The sequence below is a fragment of the Physella acuta genome, unplaced genomic scaffold, assembly GCF_028476545.2.
Source record: "Physella acuta isolate Inbredline_101_S28 unplaced genomic scaffold, ASM2847654v3 ptg000318l, whole genome shotgun sequence".
Lineage (NCBI taxonomy): Eukaryota > Metazoa > Mollusca > Gastropoda > Physidae > Physella > Physella acuta.
Window position 1 is genome coordinate 261,862 of NW_026731837.1, and position 20,200 is coordinate 282,061.

General features: G+C 37.9%; 1 protein-coding gene across 3 annotated transcripts in view; it reads right to left on the reverse strand.

Moving 5' to 3' along the window:
• Positions 1-20,200, reverse strand: part of LOC131940461 (rap1 GTPase-activating protein 1) — a gene marked incomplete at its 5' end in the record, with an annotated part of 68,954 nt that overhangs the window by 9,319 nt on the left and 39,435 nt on the right. For all 3 annotated transcript variants that reach the window (XM_059299116.1, XM_059299117.1, XM_059299115.1), the window contains 6 exon segments: positions 412-495; positions 948-1,001; positions 6,333-6,408; positions 7,176-7,276; positions 10,929-11,129; positions 15,457-15,504. In XM_059299116.1, coding sequence (XP_059155099.1) covers positions 412-495; positions 948-1,001; positions 6,333-6,408; positions 7,176-7,276; positions 10,929-11,129; positions 15,457-15,504 — 564 coding nt within the window.

The following is a 20,200-nucleotide window of genomic DNA, read 5'->3' on the forward strand; positions in this document are numbered from 1 at the left end:
TGTTAATAGTTATTCTAAAGACAGATTTTCAAGTGTCAGAATTAAGGACCAAAATATATTCTTAATTTTCTCATTAAAAATAAGCTTGATGTAGATGCTATTGGAAACTACTGCTTCAATTTCTAAGCCACATAAGAGACAAAAGATTAAAAATGTGTCTCTCCATAACCAAGTAGATCTAGTTTTGCTAGAAATACTAGAGATATACTATGTTTAGGTAAGAATTTCAATTTGAATATATACGCAGAGCTTGTTATAAAAGTTCATGTTAAAGAAAAGTGACCTGTTCTTTTTACTTGTAGAGATATATCAGCCTATTATAAAAGTTCATGTTTCAAAAAACTAACCTGTTCATTCTTCTGGTAGAGATATATCAGCTAATTATAAAAGTTCATGTTAAAAAAAACTGACCTGTCCTTTCTTCTGGTAGATGACACCAAACTTGAAGTTGTGAGTGAGTACATGTTCATCGTATGACATCACAAGGTCAGAACCCTGGAATCAGATATCATCCAGCGTTTGAGTTACAAGATCTCGTTTGGTAACTTAATTAGGAATTGGTTCATTAGACTTAAGGCTGGTCTAATGTTGGCATGGATACTCCCACCTCCCTAGATCTCATTTAATCACTCATGATGAGCCATGAGCCACCCATTCAGAAATCAGCGGATGCTCTTTGAAAACCCATAACAAGAGTTCACCTGCCTTAGCCCTAACTCAGTCTTATGGTGTCATGCCAATTCTAACAAAGTTTCTACCACTAACCAAAAGTATACTCAGTATATATTAGCCTTTCATTCCAAACCTTCCCGCACTAATATAAATCTAAACCTAACATGCCTGTGGAAGTAGTGGGGGGTGGGTATGATAGGCTACCTTAGCTAAAGTCTCATTGATTTTTTGTCTGATCTCCAAAAAGAGATAAAAAAAAAGGGCATTGAACTCACCTTTAATGAGAGTACAGGCTGAAACCTGTCTGTTGTAATTTCTTCACAAACAGACTGGGGAAACAAAGTAAAAATAAAACTTAGTTTTGTTTTCAAAAACTGGTGACTGTGGGTGTGGCTTATCTGTGTAAATGTGTAGAAATCTACATAGCTTCAGCTAAAGTTAACTGACAAAGTTGTATGCATATTATATTAGGACAAAGAATCATTTCAAAGAATGTTGTAAAAAAAATCTATCTAGATCTAGATTTAGATCTGATTAGGTTTTTTTTAGGAGGTCTAGTTAGTCTAGTGTTTAAAAAAAAAGTGTTTTTTTTTTTAAAGACGACGCCCTTCACTGTTTTAAAGACTACACTAGACCAGTGGCGTAGCGATGTCGGGTGTCACCCGGTGCGGCACTTAATGGTGTCACCCCCCAGAGGCATAGCGACCCTTCCCGGCAATAAACTTTCAAATTTTCGATTTGCACCCCCCCCCCCCCTTAAACTTCCGATTTGAACCCCGCCCCTCAAACTTTCGATTCCCCCCCCCCCTCCCCCTTAAACTTTCGATTTGCACCCCCCTCAAGTTTTTCTCTATATATTTTGCTATTTTTTGCCTTGTTGTCACCCCCCTAAATTGTGTCACACGGTGCGGTCCGCACCCCCCCGCTACGCCCCTGCACTAGACTAAATATAGTCTTTTACTGAAATACTGTGGCCATAGTTAATGACATCCATCAAGAGCTAAAGCAGTTGAGATCATCTTTAGGCTACAGTTACATGGTGTTTCCTATATTAGCGCCAATAGAAAATGTTTGGTTCTTTTATAAAATGGGACACAGTCCACTCCATAATTTACCCGCTTCAGTACTTTGATGTATAGTATAGTTATAATTTAGAGGAAGGGGTGTGGTAAAAAGTAGGTTTACATTACTGTCGACGGGTTTAGGTAATGAGCGGGAAGTCACAATTTTAACATATAAGACGTGGCTTTCTGTACTTTAATAAAGATCAACGAACTACATTTTTGACAAGCCGGATTATTAACTACAAGCTGTCATTATCAATTTAAAAAAAAAGGTTGAAGAAAAACCGAATGCCACACTACTCAATCAACACCAGCCAAACCGGCCTAACTAACGTATTCATGTCCAGATAAATCACTCATCTCCAGCCAGAAATAGGCCGAATTTTTTTATTTTTTTTTTGGCTCGGCGCAATCGATTGCTTAACTGCAATAGAAATAGGACGGAAACAAGAGGCAAAAAAAAATAACCCGTTACGAAACGGAAGAAAAGTGTGTGTGTGTGTGTGTGTGTGTGTGTGTGTTGGGGGGGGGGGGGGGTCGGGATTGGAAAAAAGAAATAGCTTCTTAGACAATACAGCCAGAAAGAAAACCAATAAACAACTTTTATTAATAAAAGAAATTATCACTGTAATGGGGGAAAAAACGGAGAAGAGTGGAGGCGGTAAAATATATATCAAATAACAGAGCATAACCTTATATTTAATAAAAGCAACTCCCTCCGGCTATATTGCAATATATAATATGACTCAAAAAAATATAATCCCTTTTCTATCCAGATTTAATATTTTTTCTCTAAATTACCGCATGACTGCGTGATATATTTGTTTTAATCAAGTATAAAAATATGAACACCCGTGGTCAACGAACTGTATATGTCCTAGGGCTATATAACCGAGCCTTAGGTCTATTTACGTCCCGCATCATACGCTAAGGTTGTGTACCCCACGATAGCTAAACCGAGTTGATCCGTCCAGTCAAACAGAACCCAACACGGAGAAAATTCAAAGACGTTTCAAAGCTAATGAACAACATCAAAGAAAAATAATCAATGCTTTTGAGGATCCGCGCTCGCCTAATTTGAAATTAGTTCAAACAAATCTCATTGAAGGAACGCAAGCGTATTTTAAAAGATAATGGGGTAAGATAGAATTAAAAATAAGTTTTGTTTTGATCGCCGGGTAGGCCGACTGCACTGTGCAAAAACAAAAAACGTTAATCTACAGTATATATCTAGGGAAAACGTAGGTTTTAGAATAGTGACAAAGCTACAGTATCACCACCGGCTTTAAATATAAGCCCCGTCATCTAACCTAGTATCACAACCTCATGAAACATCACTATCTAAACTTATATCACCATCTCACTTAGTACCATCAGATTACCCCATATCACAACATCACCTAATATTACCATCTAGTATCACCACCTCACCTAATATCACCACCTCACCTAATATCACCACCTCACCTAATATCACCACCTCACCTTGTAACGTTAACCTATCTATCAGCCAAATAGAAGGAGAACGTCCCCGGATTCTTTTTTCGGGGTCATATGCAAATGCCTTACGGCCTAAGTGGATGAACACTTAACACAACGACACACTAGGGCTCGCATTCAATGTCTAGGGAAACTAGTGATACTATTGTAATTAACATTCATCCAATCTACATACGACCTTTTAATCAGCGAACACAGTTGTGGCAGAACACAAGGATGAACTAGATAAAATATTTAATGTATAAAATATCAAAATCCAACTTACAAAATGTAGGAAAAAACTCTATCACAGATTTCTACACTGTCTAATAATAGCCACAGGCCACACAACACTGCTGTAGCTTCAGGAATTACTTAGCGACAAGTAATATTAAACTAGAAGACTAAATCAACTTAAGAAAGCAAGGCACACACAGGTCTTAAGTACTCTCACGTTCAAATGGTCAGAGTCTATAGCCGGACAATATGGACGGCTGCCTGATCAAGGTAAAACTGCCTCGTAGACTGCCAGGTCAAGATAAACTGCCACGTGTTGCGAGTGTGCAGTGCAATTAAAGACTTCTGTGACAGGGGAGGTTATCCTCAACTCATGTCGCCATTGGTTGGGATAATCATCTGATCAGAATCATTCAATCAGATCTTAATGGAAAATTTCTATGTCTCAAACACCTTAATAAGTCAGTGGAAAAACCCCAGGTGTTACACCATCATTCCATATAAGGAATTATACAATGTCAAAATAAAAATGACTCGACCTAAGTAGGTCACAACCTAATATCACCACCTCACCTAATATCACCACCTCACCTAATATCACCACCTCACCTAATATCACCACCTAGTATCACCACCTCACCTAATATCACCACCTCACCTAATATCACCACCTAGTATCACCACCTCACCTAATATCACCACCTCACCTAATATCACCACCTAGTATCACCACCTCACCTAATATCACCACCTCACCTAATATCACCATCTAGTATCACCACCTCACCTAATATCACCACCTAGTATCACCACCTCACCTAATATCACCACCTCACCTAATATCACCATCTAGTATCACCACCTCAACTAATATCACCACCTAGTATCATCACCTCACCTAATATCACCACCTCACCTAATATCACCATCTAGTATCACCACCTCACCTAATATCACCACCTAGTATCACCACCTCACCTAATATCACCACCTCACCTAATATCACCATATAGTATCACCACCTCACCTAATATCACCACCTCACCTAATATCACCATCTAGTATCACCACCTCACCTAATATCACCACCTAGTATCACCACCTCACCTAATATCACCACCTCACCTAATATCACCATATAGTATCACCACCTCACCTAATATCACCACCTCACCTAATATCACCATCTAGTATCACCACCTCAACTAATATCACCACCTAGTATCATCACCTCACCTAATATCACCACCTCACCTAATATCACCATCTAGTATCACCACCTCACCTAATATCACCACCTAGTATCACCACCTCACCTAATATCACCACCTCACCTAATATCACCATATAGTATCACCACCTCAACTAATATCACCACCTAGTATCACCACCCCACCTAGTATCACCACCTCACCTAATATCACCACCTCACCTAATATCACCATCTAGTATCACCACCTCACCTAATATCACCACCTCACCTAATATCACCATCTAGTATCACCACCTCACCTAATATCACCACCTAGTATCACCACCTCAACTAATATCACCACCTAGTATCATCACCTCACCTAATATCACCACCTCACCTAATATCACCATCTAGTATCACCACCTCACCTAATATCACCACCTCACCTAATATCACCATCTAGTATCACCACCTCACCTAATATCACCATCTAGTATCACCACCTCAACTAATATCACCACCTAGTATCATCACCTCACCTAATATCACCACCTCACCTAATATCACCATCTAGTATCACCACCTCACCTAATATCACCACCTAGTATCACCACCTCACCTAATATCACCACCTCACCTAATATCACCATATAGTATCACCACCTCACCTAATATCACCACCTCACCTAATATCACCACCTAGTATCACCACCTCACCTAATATCACGATATAGTATCACCACCTCACCTAATATCAACACCTCCCATAATATCACCTCCCATAATATCACCACCTCACCTAATATCATCATCTAGTATCACCACCTCACCTAATATCACCACCTCACCTAATATCACCATATAGTATCACCACCTCACCTAATATCACCACCTAGTATCACCACCCCACCTAGTATCACCACCTCACCTAATATCACGATATAGTATCACCACCTCACCTAATATCAACACCTCCCATAATATCACCTCCCATAATATCACCACCTCACCTAATATCAACATCTAGTATCACCACCTCACCTAATATCACCACCTAGTATCACCACCTCACCTAATATCACCACCTAGTATCACCACCTCACCTAATATCACCACCTCACCTAATATCACCATATAGTATCACCACCTCACCTAATATCACCACCTAGTATCACCACCTCACCTAATATCACCACCTCACCTAATATCACCATATAGTATCACCACCTCACCTAATATCACCACCTAGTATCACCACCCCACCTAGTATCACCACCTCACCTAATATCACCACCTCACCTAATATCACCACCTAGTATCACCACCTCACCTAATATCACGATATAGTATCACCACCTCACCTAATATCAACACCTCCCATAATATCACCTCCCATAATATCACCACCTCACCTAATATCAACATCTAGTATCACCACCTCACCTAATATCACGATATAGTATCACCTCCCATAATATCACCTCCCATAATATCACCACCCCACCTAATATCACCACCTCACCTAACATCACCACCTCCCCTAATGTCACCACCTAGTATCACCACCTCACCTAATATCACCATCTAGTATCACCACCTCACCTAATATCACGATATAGTATCACCACCCCCCTAACATCACCACCTCCCCTAATGTCACCATGTTACCCACAAAACTCTCTCACCTTGGCGATCTTGGCAGGATAAGGTACATCAGAAGGTGAGCAGTGAAAAATTTCTTGACGTGTACAAAACCTTGTCCTAGAAGAATAGAAAAAAATCATCTTTAAAACTCTTTCTGTCCATGTATATCTACAATACACAATTTAGCGCTAGCTAGAGACTATATTTGATGCCTTCATGGAGGTCGGCGTGGACAGGTTGGTTAAACTCATGGTTGCTGAATTGAAAAGTCGCGGAAATAGCAGGCTGAAATCGGAGTCAACGGCCAATAAAACGCAAAGCAATAATACTTGTGTTGGAGGGAATCTCTTCCAACCCTAAAAGTTAAGAGCGAAGAAGAATAATAAGAAAAAAGAAGAAAAAAAAGAAGGAGGAGAAGAAAGAAGATGGCTTAGTAAAAAAAAAGAAAACATTTCTAGTCACGTCTTTTAAACTCAATACCAATAAATAAAAATCGCATGTTTTTGCACATTTTAAATTACCCCTGGTTAATTAATTAAAATCGATGGTTAATACGGAAGTGTCGCCAAAATCAAATCTTTGAATATAGTTATGGTGAAAAATTTACTTAACGTCAAATCAGCAACGTTACATTTGGAGATAAAAATATATTGAAAACATAACAGAAGCAGCATTTTAAAATCGTTAAAAAAATAAAAACTACGATTTACTTTCTGACCAAAACCTAAAGGGAAACATCAAACTGTTGTCTTTTTTTGGTTATATTTTAAAAAAAAAATACGTGTCCTTTTAAGAAAATTTTCCTCGATTTAAAGACCTCACAAGCACCTTACAATGACGTTATACAACAACAACAGACCTAGATTTAAAGAACTCTTCATTACCTCACAATGGCATTGACACACTCAACGGGGGACGACTCAGATCGTATAGACATCACAACTGGTCCGATATTCTCGTCCAAGGCGTAGTAATTAAAATGTTCCTACATTGTAAAAAAAATCTTATTAATTAGAGGTTATAAGGACGATAATTAATATCCGGTTTCTGAAAAGTACAGTGTCATAAAAGAAAGACAATCTTAGGAGCATAGTATTGGGCTGGGTATTAGAAGATAGAACTAGATAAAATTATTTGTTAGATTTTATTAAATACATTAATTAATGTGCAAAAATTAATTAACTAATGTGTAAAATGTAGGTCTATATTATAAAAATAACCAAGTATTGTTGTCGTTGCTTTACGTTTTTAAAAAAAAATGTTTCGGATTGACCGGAGTTCTTAACCTTAGTCTGTAGAGGGAGAGAACAACAGTCTTTTTTTGGAGATAAAATCATCATGGGACGTAACCAAAGGAGCGCCCCTTGTTTTTGTGTCAGAGATACGTTGATACATACTGTTTGGGTAAAGAAAAAAAAAGAAGTCCTCTTGTGTGTTTATGTGTGCGAGATGGGGGGGGGGGGGGGTTAATTAGGGGTGGCGGTAAAAAAAAAAAGAACAAACCATATTAGGAACCCAACCTTTGGGACGCCCCTGGGTTAGAACACGGTAATGGAGACTGTTGAAATACAAGACACGGCACACACACACCGGAAACGAACGAATCGATCCCAACATGCGCACGGGCTAGCCATACGTCAATTACAACATTAGGACGATCTGGGGTATGGGGGGGGGGGAGGAGGAGGGGAGGGTTCAGAGGAAGGAGGAGCGATTAGTTATCAGAGAAGGGGGAAAAACATCTTTTGAGTCACCATAGTGCGATACGAAAATACGTAAATACTTTTAAGCCTTGTTGACACCCTTAACTAACGATAGCATGTTGTTTTTCTTAAAAAAATCTATTCATATATAAAGATCATTGGACGGAGTGGTCTAGCGGTAGAAAGCTGGACTGCTAACCCGTAAGTCTCGAGTTCGAATCGGGTTCCGAATTCGTCCCTGAGTCCACCCAACTCAGATGGGTACCTAACTCATGTTAGGGAAAGTTAAGGCGGCTGGGCTTAGTGCTGACCACAGACCCATAGACCGTCAGGTTTGAAAGGGAACTTTACTTACACTTACATCAAGATCAAAGGTTCCCAAAAGCTCGACTATCAAGTCCCATAACAATTTAACCATACTGCCTGCATAGCAATTATATTCGTAGTTTTTAAACACTTGGTTTATTTTTATCTAAAAGCTCCATCCCATCTATCGCTAGCACTTTAGGGATCGTCCTTAACCTTCATCAATATAAATCAAAACGAGGACCGCTGAACCTAATTAATTCCAGCGTATGTCATGAACAAGTCTATATTTAGTAACTATCCGTTTCCTCTTGGATGTTTATTGCTTAAAATTACTCTAAACAAAAGCACCAGGCTCAAATTTCACCATGTTGCCTCTACATAGCCCATCATTACCACACTGAAAATGGAAACTTCGCACTTTTAAAGCGACTGTTTTTAGCGCCCCCCAGCCTTGACCGTTATAGGAACAGCAACATTTTTCCAGGGGGATAACTCCGTCTCAAGGCCGGATTGAGAGTGTCCATGTCTAATGGCGTCGTGTTAGTACAGAGACCAGACAGTTCTGGAACCGTTTCTCAAGGACAATAACATTTTTTTTCGATTCTATATTTTAAAAAAAAACATCGAGACTATTTCGTACAAGTGCTTCGTTTGAAACGCACGACAAAATTAATCTAGCGCTAAGCGCTTCCATAACTATGCTACTTAAAGATAAAGATGAGTTTTTTTATATTATTATTTTTTAATTCAGGATAACCCATTGGTGTAGGTAAAACTGTAGCCTCCCCTGGCCGACTAGATTTCATAGACTCATTGTAATCTTTGTATGAGAAAATTGAGCATCTATGTGTGCTTCTAAGGTCTTAAGCGGCGCTGAATTTTTAGGGTTTCTATAAGTAATCACATCTGGCATTACGTAATTATTCCAAACCTTGCACGTACTCCGAATCATGTACCCTCTTCTAAACATGTACGTACTATGCATCCTCTACGCATTATGAACCATGTTTGTACTCCGAAATTTGTACGTACCATGAACCATATACATGTTCGTACAATCAACCTTGTACATACTCAAAACAATGTACGTGCTCCAAGCCATGTACGTACTCCGAAACATGTACGTACTCTGAACAATGTACGTACATGAACCATGTATGTACTCCGAACAATGTACGTACTATGAACCATGTACATGTACGTACTATCAACCGTATATATGTAAGTACTATCAACCTTGTAGCCTACATACTCAAAACAATGTTAGTATTCCAAACCATGTGCGTACTACGAAACATGTACGTACTCTGAACCATATACCTACTCCAAACTCTACACGTATACACTACTGAGTACGTAGCCTGGAGCATGTTTCTCGTTGGAGCAGCATTTAAACAAAACATGTAATCCATTCTATTTCTATTGAGTCACTCTAACCCGTGGAGTAGGTCACGGCACGTTCTGCTCACGTCACTTCACGTGACCTAAATTCAGCACTCGAACGATTGTTTCGGCTGCTCCATAAATCAAATCAACGAACTCCAAAGTTTCGATCACCTGACGTATAATCGATGAGGGGAGATTTATTTCCACTCAGATTAGGGAGAAATATTTTTTCTTCTTTGTTCTTCTGAGAGGTCCGCTATTTATTTTTTGTTTGTTTTTTGTTTTTGCAGAACTAATTAAGAGGAGAGCTCTTCACTCTTCACTGAAAAAGTTTACAATTGTCGAACACATGATGCTGGGGTCTGATAATAACATTGTAATCGTCTCCTCTTATCTGCAACGTCGCGGTGTTTCAGGTTGCTAGTAGTCAACGTGTAACTATTATTACTTACTTAAATTTACTTCTATTAAAACTAACCGTATTCCTTACGGTAAGTGCTAAGACCCAAAACAGATACTAGGTTACTAATATAAACCTGATGCCCTTTTTGTTATTGAAATCTATTTTTATAGCATGGTAGGGCCAAAACAACAAACACACCTAGCGACGGGACCTTGAGGTGAAATAACATAAATGGGCTACACATGAAGTCAGGTTGAGAAAATGACACAGGACAGAGGACTCTGGAGATCTTTGGTTGCCGGCCAATGAAATACCCCAGCATGGGTGACGTATAGTGATGATTATTACTGAAAGCAATATACTAAATACACCCCTAATTTTTGGAATAGCCCGTTCCCGAATTACTGCACACTACTAATTTTATATTACTACTACTTTTTTGAAGAGTCCATTCTTAAATACCAGCACACAACTGATACTATACTACTACTAACAACTATACACCCTTAATTTTTGCAATAGTCCCATCCCATCCCAGATATTTATATTACTTTACTTTTAACCGCCATACACCCTAAATATTTAAGAGTCCTTTTGCAGATATTAAAAAAGGGAGATAATAAAGAAGAAAAAACTCACCAAAATCTAAGCAAAAGGAAAAAGGGAGATAATAAAGAAGAAAAAAAATCACCAAAATCTAAGCAAAAAAATAAATAAAAAAAAAGGCAGATAATAAAGAAGAAAAATCTCACCAAAATCTAAGCAAAAGAAAAAAAGGGAGAAAATAAAGAAAGAGAAAAACCTCACCAAAAAATGTAAGCAAAAGAAAGTCTCACCTTGCCGTAGAACTCGCACCTGTAGCACTGGGCCATGAAGTCCGTGTCGATGCTCAGCTCACTGGCACTGGGGTGGAGGGAGGTGATGGACTCGTGGACATTGTCCTCCTCCGAGGTGAAGAAGCCATCACTCCCCTCCATCCAGTACCCCCCTCGGGGCGGCAGCACGATCATGGGGTACGGCCCTCCGCGCTGGAGTATCTGACGAGTTGGAGTTGAGACTAATTAGGATTTATGTTAAACCTTATTATGATTAAAGTTCAACTCTAACTAGGAACACTGGTTTGGATTAAAGTTAAACATGAATTAGGTTTTAGAGTTAAACACTAATTAGGATTAAAGTTAAAGAATAATTAGGATTTAAGTTAAAAAATATTTTGGTTTAAAGTTAAAGAATAATTAGGATTTAAGTTAAACACTGGTTAGGATTAAAGTTAAACATGAATTAGGTTTTAAGTTAAACACTAATTATGATTAAAGTTAAAGAATAATTAGGATTTAAGTTAAAAAATATTTTGGTTTAAAGTTAAAGAATAATTAGGATTTAAGTTAAACACTGGTTAGGATTAAAGTTAAACATGAATTAGGTTTTAAGTTAAACACTAATTATGATTAAAGTTAAAGAATAATTAGGATTTAAGTTAAAAAATATGTTGGTTTAAAGTTAAAGAATAATTAGGATTTAAGTTAAACACTGGTTAGGATTAAAGTTAAACACGAATTAGGTTTTAAGTTAAACACTAATTAGGTTTAAAGTTAAAGACTAATTAGGATTTAAGTTAAAGACTAATTAGGATTTAAGTTCAACACTAATTAGGATGAGTTAACACTAATTAGAATTTAAGTTCAATTTTGAATATGATTTTAATTAAACGTCATTAGGATTCAAGTTCAATACTAATTAGGATTTTAGTTAAATTCTGACTAGGATTTAAGTTAATCACTAATTAGTATTAAACTTGAGTTAACCTAAAATTAGGATTTAAGTTAAACACTTATTTGGACTTAAAATTAAAAAAAAAAAACAAATCTTTTAAAAATACTATTAAAAAAAATGGTCGGATTTTATTTTTCCCACAGAACGCTGTGGAAAATGATCTTCTATCACAAGTTAAAGCAAGCTAATACATCACATAGGAAGCGGTCACCGAGAGGGAGATGGAGAAAAGGATGTTGGGCAGACAAAAAAGTGAAACGGGAAAAAAAAAATCTCTCTAATGGCGTCCAACATAGCTGACACGAATTCGTATTTTTAAAAATCCCGTGTGCACTGTTCATCGAGATTCGACGAACTTGTTTCAAATAATATGCAGATTTTCTTAGATCGCGGCTTTAAAGTTTTTTTTTGTTCTTTTATCTGGAGATTCGAAGGTTGGGATATCGAAAAAAAAAACCTACATAAAAAACAATAACAATAAGAACTGCTGTCTGTTACGTATTGTTGTATGCTAGATCTAAGTGTTAAATAGCTTTTGTTATATTTTCGTTTTTTTTTATTTTAATACAATCCTAACAGCTAAAAGCATTGATTATCTTGATTTTAAAATGTATTAGCTGGGCTATTAAAATAAACCGACAACTTAAAAAAATGTTTATGCTATTTGTTTCTTTAAAAATTGATTGGCTCAAAATTTTGTATTTTAAAATATGAATGAAACAATAAGGTTGAAAGCTGTCTCTCACAGAAATAAAAACACTCGTTTGTTGCTTATGCATACAATTTTTTAGAATAAATATTATTGGTTTTTTTTAGCTTACTAATAAGTTGAACTGTCGTTTAGTGAAAGTTCGTCAAATAGTTTTTTTTTGTTGGTAATTTTTCGGTTTCCATTTCTAATTTACAGTGTCTACGTTAACCTCTTTGCGTCTTTTTCGGAATTAAAATATTGTATAGTAGTACTAATTAGTTCAAGAAGATAATTATTTGAATTGTTCCAAAAAATAAAAGACCGTCTCAAGAAAAGAGAGAGCTACTTACGAGTTAAAGTAAAGAAGGCGTCACACTAAAACTGAAGGTTCGAATATTTGGACATTTTCAGTTGCTGCATTTTCAAAGGGTGTTTGAAAGCAATGCTCGACTGACATAATATTTGTGCTGGATCAGCCCCATAATCTGTGCGACTACCTAAACCACCGATCTGTGCGACTATCTAAACCACCGATCCGTGCGACTACCTAAACCACCGATCCGTGCGACTATCTAAACCACACGACTACCTAAACCACCGATTTGTGCGACTATCTATTCCACACGACTACCTAAACCACACGACCACCTAAACCACACGACTACCTAAACCACACGACTACCTAAACCACCGATTTGTGCGACTATCTATTCCACACGACCACCTAAACCACACGACCACCTAAACCACACGACTACCTAAACCACACGACTACCTAAACCACCGATTTGTGCGACTATCTATTCCACACGACTACCTAAACCACACGACCACCTAAACCACACGACTACCTAAACCACACGACTACCTAAACCACACGACTACCTAAACCACCGATTTGTGCGACTATCTATTCCACACGACTACCTAAACCACCGATTTGTGCGACTATCTATTCCACACGACTACCTAAACCACACGACCACCTAAACCACACGACCACCTAAACCACACGACTACCTAAACCACACGACTACCTAAACCACACGACTACCTAAACCAGCGATCTATGCGACTATCTAAACCACCGATCTGTGCGACTACCTAAACCACACGACTACCTAAACCACACGACTACCTAAACCACACGACTACCTAAACCACACGACTACCTAAACCAGCGATCACAGCTGACCAGGCTTGTAATCTTTCATCGATCGATCCACGAAAAAAAAATCGATATCTCGAGAAAGGTTTATTGTGACCACCTGTTGTCAGGTGACGGTACAGTGTCGTCTGGCAACTGTTCGCCCCTGCACAGCGGGGTCCCTTTTTAGTTTAAATATGGAAAGGTTAGGGGTCAAAGGGCGAGAGGGTGGGTGGTGGCTTATCGGGGAAACCCGAAAAAACAGATGGCGGTGAGCAAAGGTTCATGATAAGAAAGGATGTAGATAAAATAATAGGGGGATGGGGAGGGGTTTTGGTGGAGTGGGGGGGATTTAGGGTAGGGGCTTGTCCTCGTGAGGGGGATGATGTAGATAAAATAATGGGGAGATGGGGAGGGGTGTTTGGGGGAGTGGGGGATTTAGGGTAGGGGCTTGTCCTCGTGAGGGGGATGATGTAGATAAAATAATGGGGAGATGGGGAGGGGTGTTTGGGGGAGTGGGGGGATTTAGGGTAGGGGCTTGTCCTCGAGAGGGGGTATGATGTATGGTCGATCGGAGGGGACAAATTGTGAGGTGCCCGGGAAATACGTAATCATTAGCGTCGATAATTGGACAGACAGCAATCTGGGTAGAGAAGGGAAGGTGGGGGGGGGGGGGGGGATAAAATAAAGTTTCGTAGAGCTAGGGGAAGCTGGGATTGAGAGAGGAATTCATTAGAAGGTGATCAGGCTCGCGCTAGATGGTAACTTTAAATGGTAAATCTGATTTTTTTTTCTTTTTTAAGTAAATATAAATTTTAAATCTTGGTTACATGTAGGTGGATTATAAGATTTTGACTCTAACAGAGAAATTTGAGTGGTTTATCTAAAATGTTAACTCTGAATTGTAATTTTAAAATGGTCACTTTTAGGTTGTGAATATATACAAAATTGACTCAGTACTTCACTTGTTGAGATAAGTACATATACATCAGAAACAACTGTATGTGACTAGAAAGACAACAAGCTGACAACAACATAGATACACTGAACAACATATACACATACAGAATCGAATAGCACTGACACATGCATATGCAACTTGTACAAAGACACCTGTTCACAACGCACACACACAGTGACAGAGGCACTCATATACGGAATCCCATTTACACACACATTCTCTCTCTCTCTCTCTCTCTCTCTCTCTCTCTCACACATACACACCCACACTCATATAGACATAATGCATCTATATGTAAACTGGCAAGAATACAGCAAATTCAAAGATGGAAATTCATCTTCGTTCTGACATACATACTCACACATACACTGACACACACTGACACACACTTACATACACACTCACGTACACACTCACACACTAACGTACCTACTCATACAGCCATAAATTCATACACACACTCGTACAAACAAAACCTCACACGCGCATTCATACCCGCACTGATACACTCCCACCCCCTCGCACATACACTCGTACAAGCACGCACACACTCACTCGGACAATTATACTCGAACCAACACGCATACACGCTTACATAACACTCACCTACACACTCAAATCTACACATTCACCTATATAAAAACGCATATTAATACATACACTTGCATACAGACACAACTTCACATCAATACATACACATACGGGCGCGAACACACGCAAACACATTCACACATACGAGCACACACACACCAACAGACACACAGACAAACCAACACACATAAAGTGACTAACCTGTTGTACATTTCTCCTCTGATCCTCGTTGACCGACGGGGCAGGAGACTGCAACGAGAGAGGAAAATCACAATGAGGTGGTTACACACAGATGATGGCATCGTGGGGTGGGGTAAGCGGGCGGGGAGGGAGGGGAGGGAGGGAGACACGGGCCTGTCGCACGGAGAAATGAGGACAAGAGGCTGTCTCGAAGTGAGGAGAGACAGGAGCCTTGTCACATGGAGGAATTAGGGCAGGGGGCAGAGAGGTGTGTGTGGTGTGTGTGTGTGTGGGGGGGGGTATATATTGACCTGAGTCTGTTTTTGAAAGTTTTAGTGTGAGAAAAGGAGAAAAACAGCAGTAAAAGCAATATATATATATATATATATATATATATATATATATATATATATATATATATATATATATATATATATATATATATATATATATATATATACAGAGAATGAGGTAAGAAGTGAACAGACAACAGAGATGTTCCGCAGATGCAGAGGTAGAAGACAGACATCGATTACTTTCTATTCTTAGCAATGGGTGAAGGAAAAACAAGTGGAAATTGTGCCCCCCCCCCCCCTCTCCCTCCCCATCTCGTCAAGAGAAAAATAATACCCATCGATTTTCACCTCTTTATTCTCTCTCTCTCTCTCTCTCTCTTTCTCTCTCACTCTCTCTATCGCTCCTTTATAAACATATTTTTTTCTTCTACACAAAAACATTAATTAAGAATGAAAAAAACATGCACCGAATAATCTATTCATAAATACTCGAGCAAAAAAAATACTTGTAAAAGCATGCTTCCATTCACTATAAGACAGCGTTTTATGAACCTGTAACATCGAATCCCGCGGAATCGATAAATAAAAAATAAATAAAATATAAAACAAGGCTTGCCACAATCCACAGTCCTAACACAAAACATTTGCGTACTAAAATCGTGTGAAATTTATCCAAGTTTTGTGTGTTCGGTGGCAAGCAAGAACGCCATATACCATTACTAAATACAGCTCTTATCAGATGGATTAAGTAAAAATCGTTAGTCTTCTGTTAGTGTTAATATATATATATATATATATATATATATATATATATATATATATATATATATATATATATATATATATATATATATATATATATATATATATATATATATATATATATGCACTTATATATATATACCTAGGCCTAAATTTATTTTATGTAAGGAGCAATATATATATATATGTATATAGTAATTGCCGTAAGGTGGCTTATAATGCTTTTAAATATCCTTTCCACATGAACATAATTTTACTCCATTTTGTCATGCCATACCGCCGTCTAAAATTTCTTGTTTGCAAAAAGTAATCGATAAAATAGAGCACTCCAAAAGTGGGCATTAGGTTTCGAGTGCTTTTAGTTAGCGCAATTTCACAAACATTATCATAACTCCGTGCTTCTTCCCCGCGCAGCCAGAAATGAAATCGCGCTTTCGTTTTAAATACTTTATCGTTTAGTTAGTACTGGGGCCATTTTCTCAAACCAAGGCCGACTTAAAAAAAAAATGTAATTTCCTTTTTTCTCTTTGCTAGGGAATTGATTACTTGGGGTGAATGTTCGCTTGCAGAGTCGAACGGGCAGTGGGGGAGACGTAGATTGTGGGGGGGGGGGGGGGGGGGGGTGGGGTAATGGAGACCATGTTGTCTTGTGATATTTGGTCCACTAATGTTTCCAACGACAAACGTTTTCTCTTTGAGAGAAAATAAAAAGGGGTGGATGTGACCAGAGTGAGGTTTTTAAACAGTTTTTGTGTGAGGGGGGTGGGGGGTAGGGGTGGTGGGGGGGGGGGGGGTGAATTTAGAGTTTAGAGAGAGTCAAGTGTAAATAACGGACGCTTTAGTGTCCCATTTTGTGGAAGGGTGAGAAGGGGGAGGATTTTGGTTTTGTAGTAAAGCGGACAGATGTAGAACGTTTGCTGAAAGTAAGTTTGGCACTTGTTGAAACAATGACACGTAGGGTGAGAGTAGGTTTATACATTGACACTTTTGATTAGGGCTGGTTGACACATTAGCACCTTAAGTTAGGGCTAAACTGATACTTTAATACTCAAGGTTAGGATTAGGTTGATACATTGACCATAAGGGTTAGGACTAGATACATAGTTAGACACTTAAGGTTAGAGTAAGGCTAAAGTATTTGTCATTCTGAGTATGTACTGAGTATTTGCCAAACGAGGTATGGAGTATTTGTCCTTCTAAGTTTGTATTGAGTATTTGCCAAATTATGTATGGAGCATATTGTGATACTGAGTATGTATTGAGTATTTGCCAAACTGTGTATTTGTCTTCTTGAGTATGTATGTATTTGCCGTACTTCTGGATACAGTGCTGACTACACCATCCTTCATATACCGAGGACATATAAACAGAAGAACTCAACTTCTATTGACCCATAAACCATAAGGTTCGTAAAGGGAACTTTACTATTCGCCATACTAAGTATGTGCAGCGTATTTCCCCTACTGAGTTTGCGGGCCTATAGAGTACTACTGAGTAAGTAGTACTAGTCATACTGAATTTGTATGGATTATATTTTCGCAATATTGAGTATGTATGAAGTTTTTGCCATATCGAGTATGCATGGAGTATTTGCTATACTAATTATGCATGAGATATTGGCCATATTGATGTGCATTCTATATTAAAAGAGCAATAACCGCACGTATTAAGGGGAATGTACTCCCCTTACCTCCACAAAACTCCTGTAACTACAAACCCCAGCAATCGTCTGGCACTGTTCAATACATCCATATCGCGCGCCACCTCCAGCCAGCATTCAATTAAACACGTGTGAGCCGAAACTAAAATTTGAAAATCTTTTCTGTTGACCCAATTTGTTTAACATTGAGCAAACGTGACCTTCTACTCACGTGCGAATGAAGGCTAATATTTACGTCTCAAATCTGCTAAGCAAACAAGAGTATCGACGCTCCGGTAGATGGTACAAGTTCGACATTGATTTTCAGCGAGTTGCGTGAGATTTGGAATTAAAGTTTACACTAGTGACGTTGGATAATCGAAATTAAGTTCGTACGTTCTGGTGTGGTGGGGTGTTTTACCGGGTGTTATTTAACGATGGGGGATCCGTGTTGTGACGTCATTGGCACGTGACAGGGATAATGAAGCAGGTCGGAGTGGGGTGGGTCAGTATTAGGATTTAGGATTGTGGAAAGTTTAGAGTGAACTGTTAGTCTTTTTTTAAGGACTTGAGTTTGATATTTTTTTTAAATAGAGGTGGCTTGAAATGGACTTTTTAAAAATAAAACTTGGTCTGAGTTCGTGGCTTTATGTAGTTTTATTTGGATAGGGTTACTTTTGAAGATATATGTAGTTTGTTTTTAGATTGGGGAAACTGTTTCTGGTTATTTGAAATTTTTGTTAAATTGTGTTGGATGGATACTGGACTTCATATTAAATGTAGATTAAATGTAGATTGTGCTGTCTCTGAACGGTTCGGCCTTTTAACTCCTTTATGTCTTTTAACATTATATATAACGCAATTTATTTTTTACTTGTAGTATTTCATACCAGACGGGTGGGTGAAATTTGCTTTAAACTTAAAGTTATACTCTATATTTTAAGACTAATTGTCATTTGCCTAAACCACACATAGGTAAAGTGACGTTTTGTGAAATTAATCTTAATCAGGTCAATGAGAAACAGCATATTTAACCTCATGAATTATATTCAATGTATGTAACACACGAATTACTCTATAGGACTACAGTGTATACATTAAGATGAAGATTTTCTAAAAATAACTCGTTGCTTCAATGACTTGAGGGTTAAGCAACACTTCAAACCTATATGAACTATTAATTGCTAAAAGAAAAACAAATACAAATCTTTGGTTTGTATAAAAACATCATCCACCTATCACATAAAATAAAAATTTCAAAACACTCACTGAACACACGTGAGTAGACTATTTATAGACGATAATTCTCGAATCAATACTGTAGTAAGCTCTTTATTTATTTAGGCTAAATTAGGAACTGATACTAGTAATAGAGCGACCTCGCACGTGCACTCAAAGTAACATGACGTCAACTCAACATATATATATATATATATATATATATATATATATATATATATATATATATATATATATATATATATATATATATATATCATAATTAAATATAGTCTTCATACTAAATAAAAAAAAACAACAAAGAACTAATAGCTACATGCGTATTCTCTTTGAATTACAAACATTACAAAGGTGTGCATTTTATATTTTACAGTGTAAATAAAATATTTGTTTGTGTGGGTAGGCCTAAGTGTATAGCTATTTATATTTTTTCGTGAATACACATAAGTGTGTGGGTGCTGTATGTGTGTGTGCGTGTGTGTGAGATAAACAGTGATAAAGTAAGTTAAAATTGTTTTTCGCTGTAAACGCGCTAACCAGTAACGATAACTCCTTGGACTTTAAAGCCCATGTCACTATTTAGAATTTAAAAAAAAATTAGACGGACAAAATAAGAATTAAAAAAAAATACACGAACATTTTCTTTTTAAAATATAGCAAGACAACTATAATTGCATAACAAAACGCATGCTTTCCCCCCATCATACTTATCTAACCCACTTCTCCTTCCAGACCTTTCTAAACGTCAAGAAATTAAAAAAAACTACGATCTAACACAGAAGCCATACCTCTAATTACATCAACGAAACGGGCTTCACATAACAGGCAA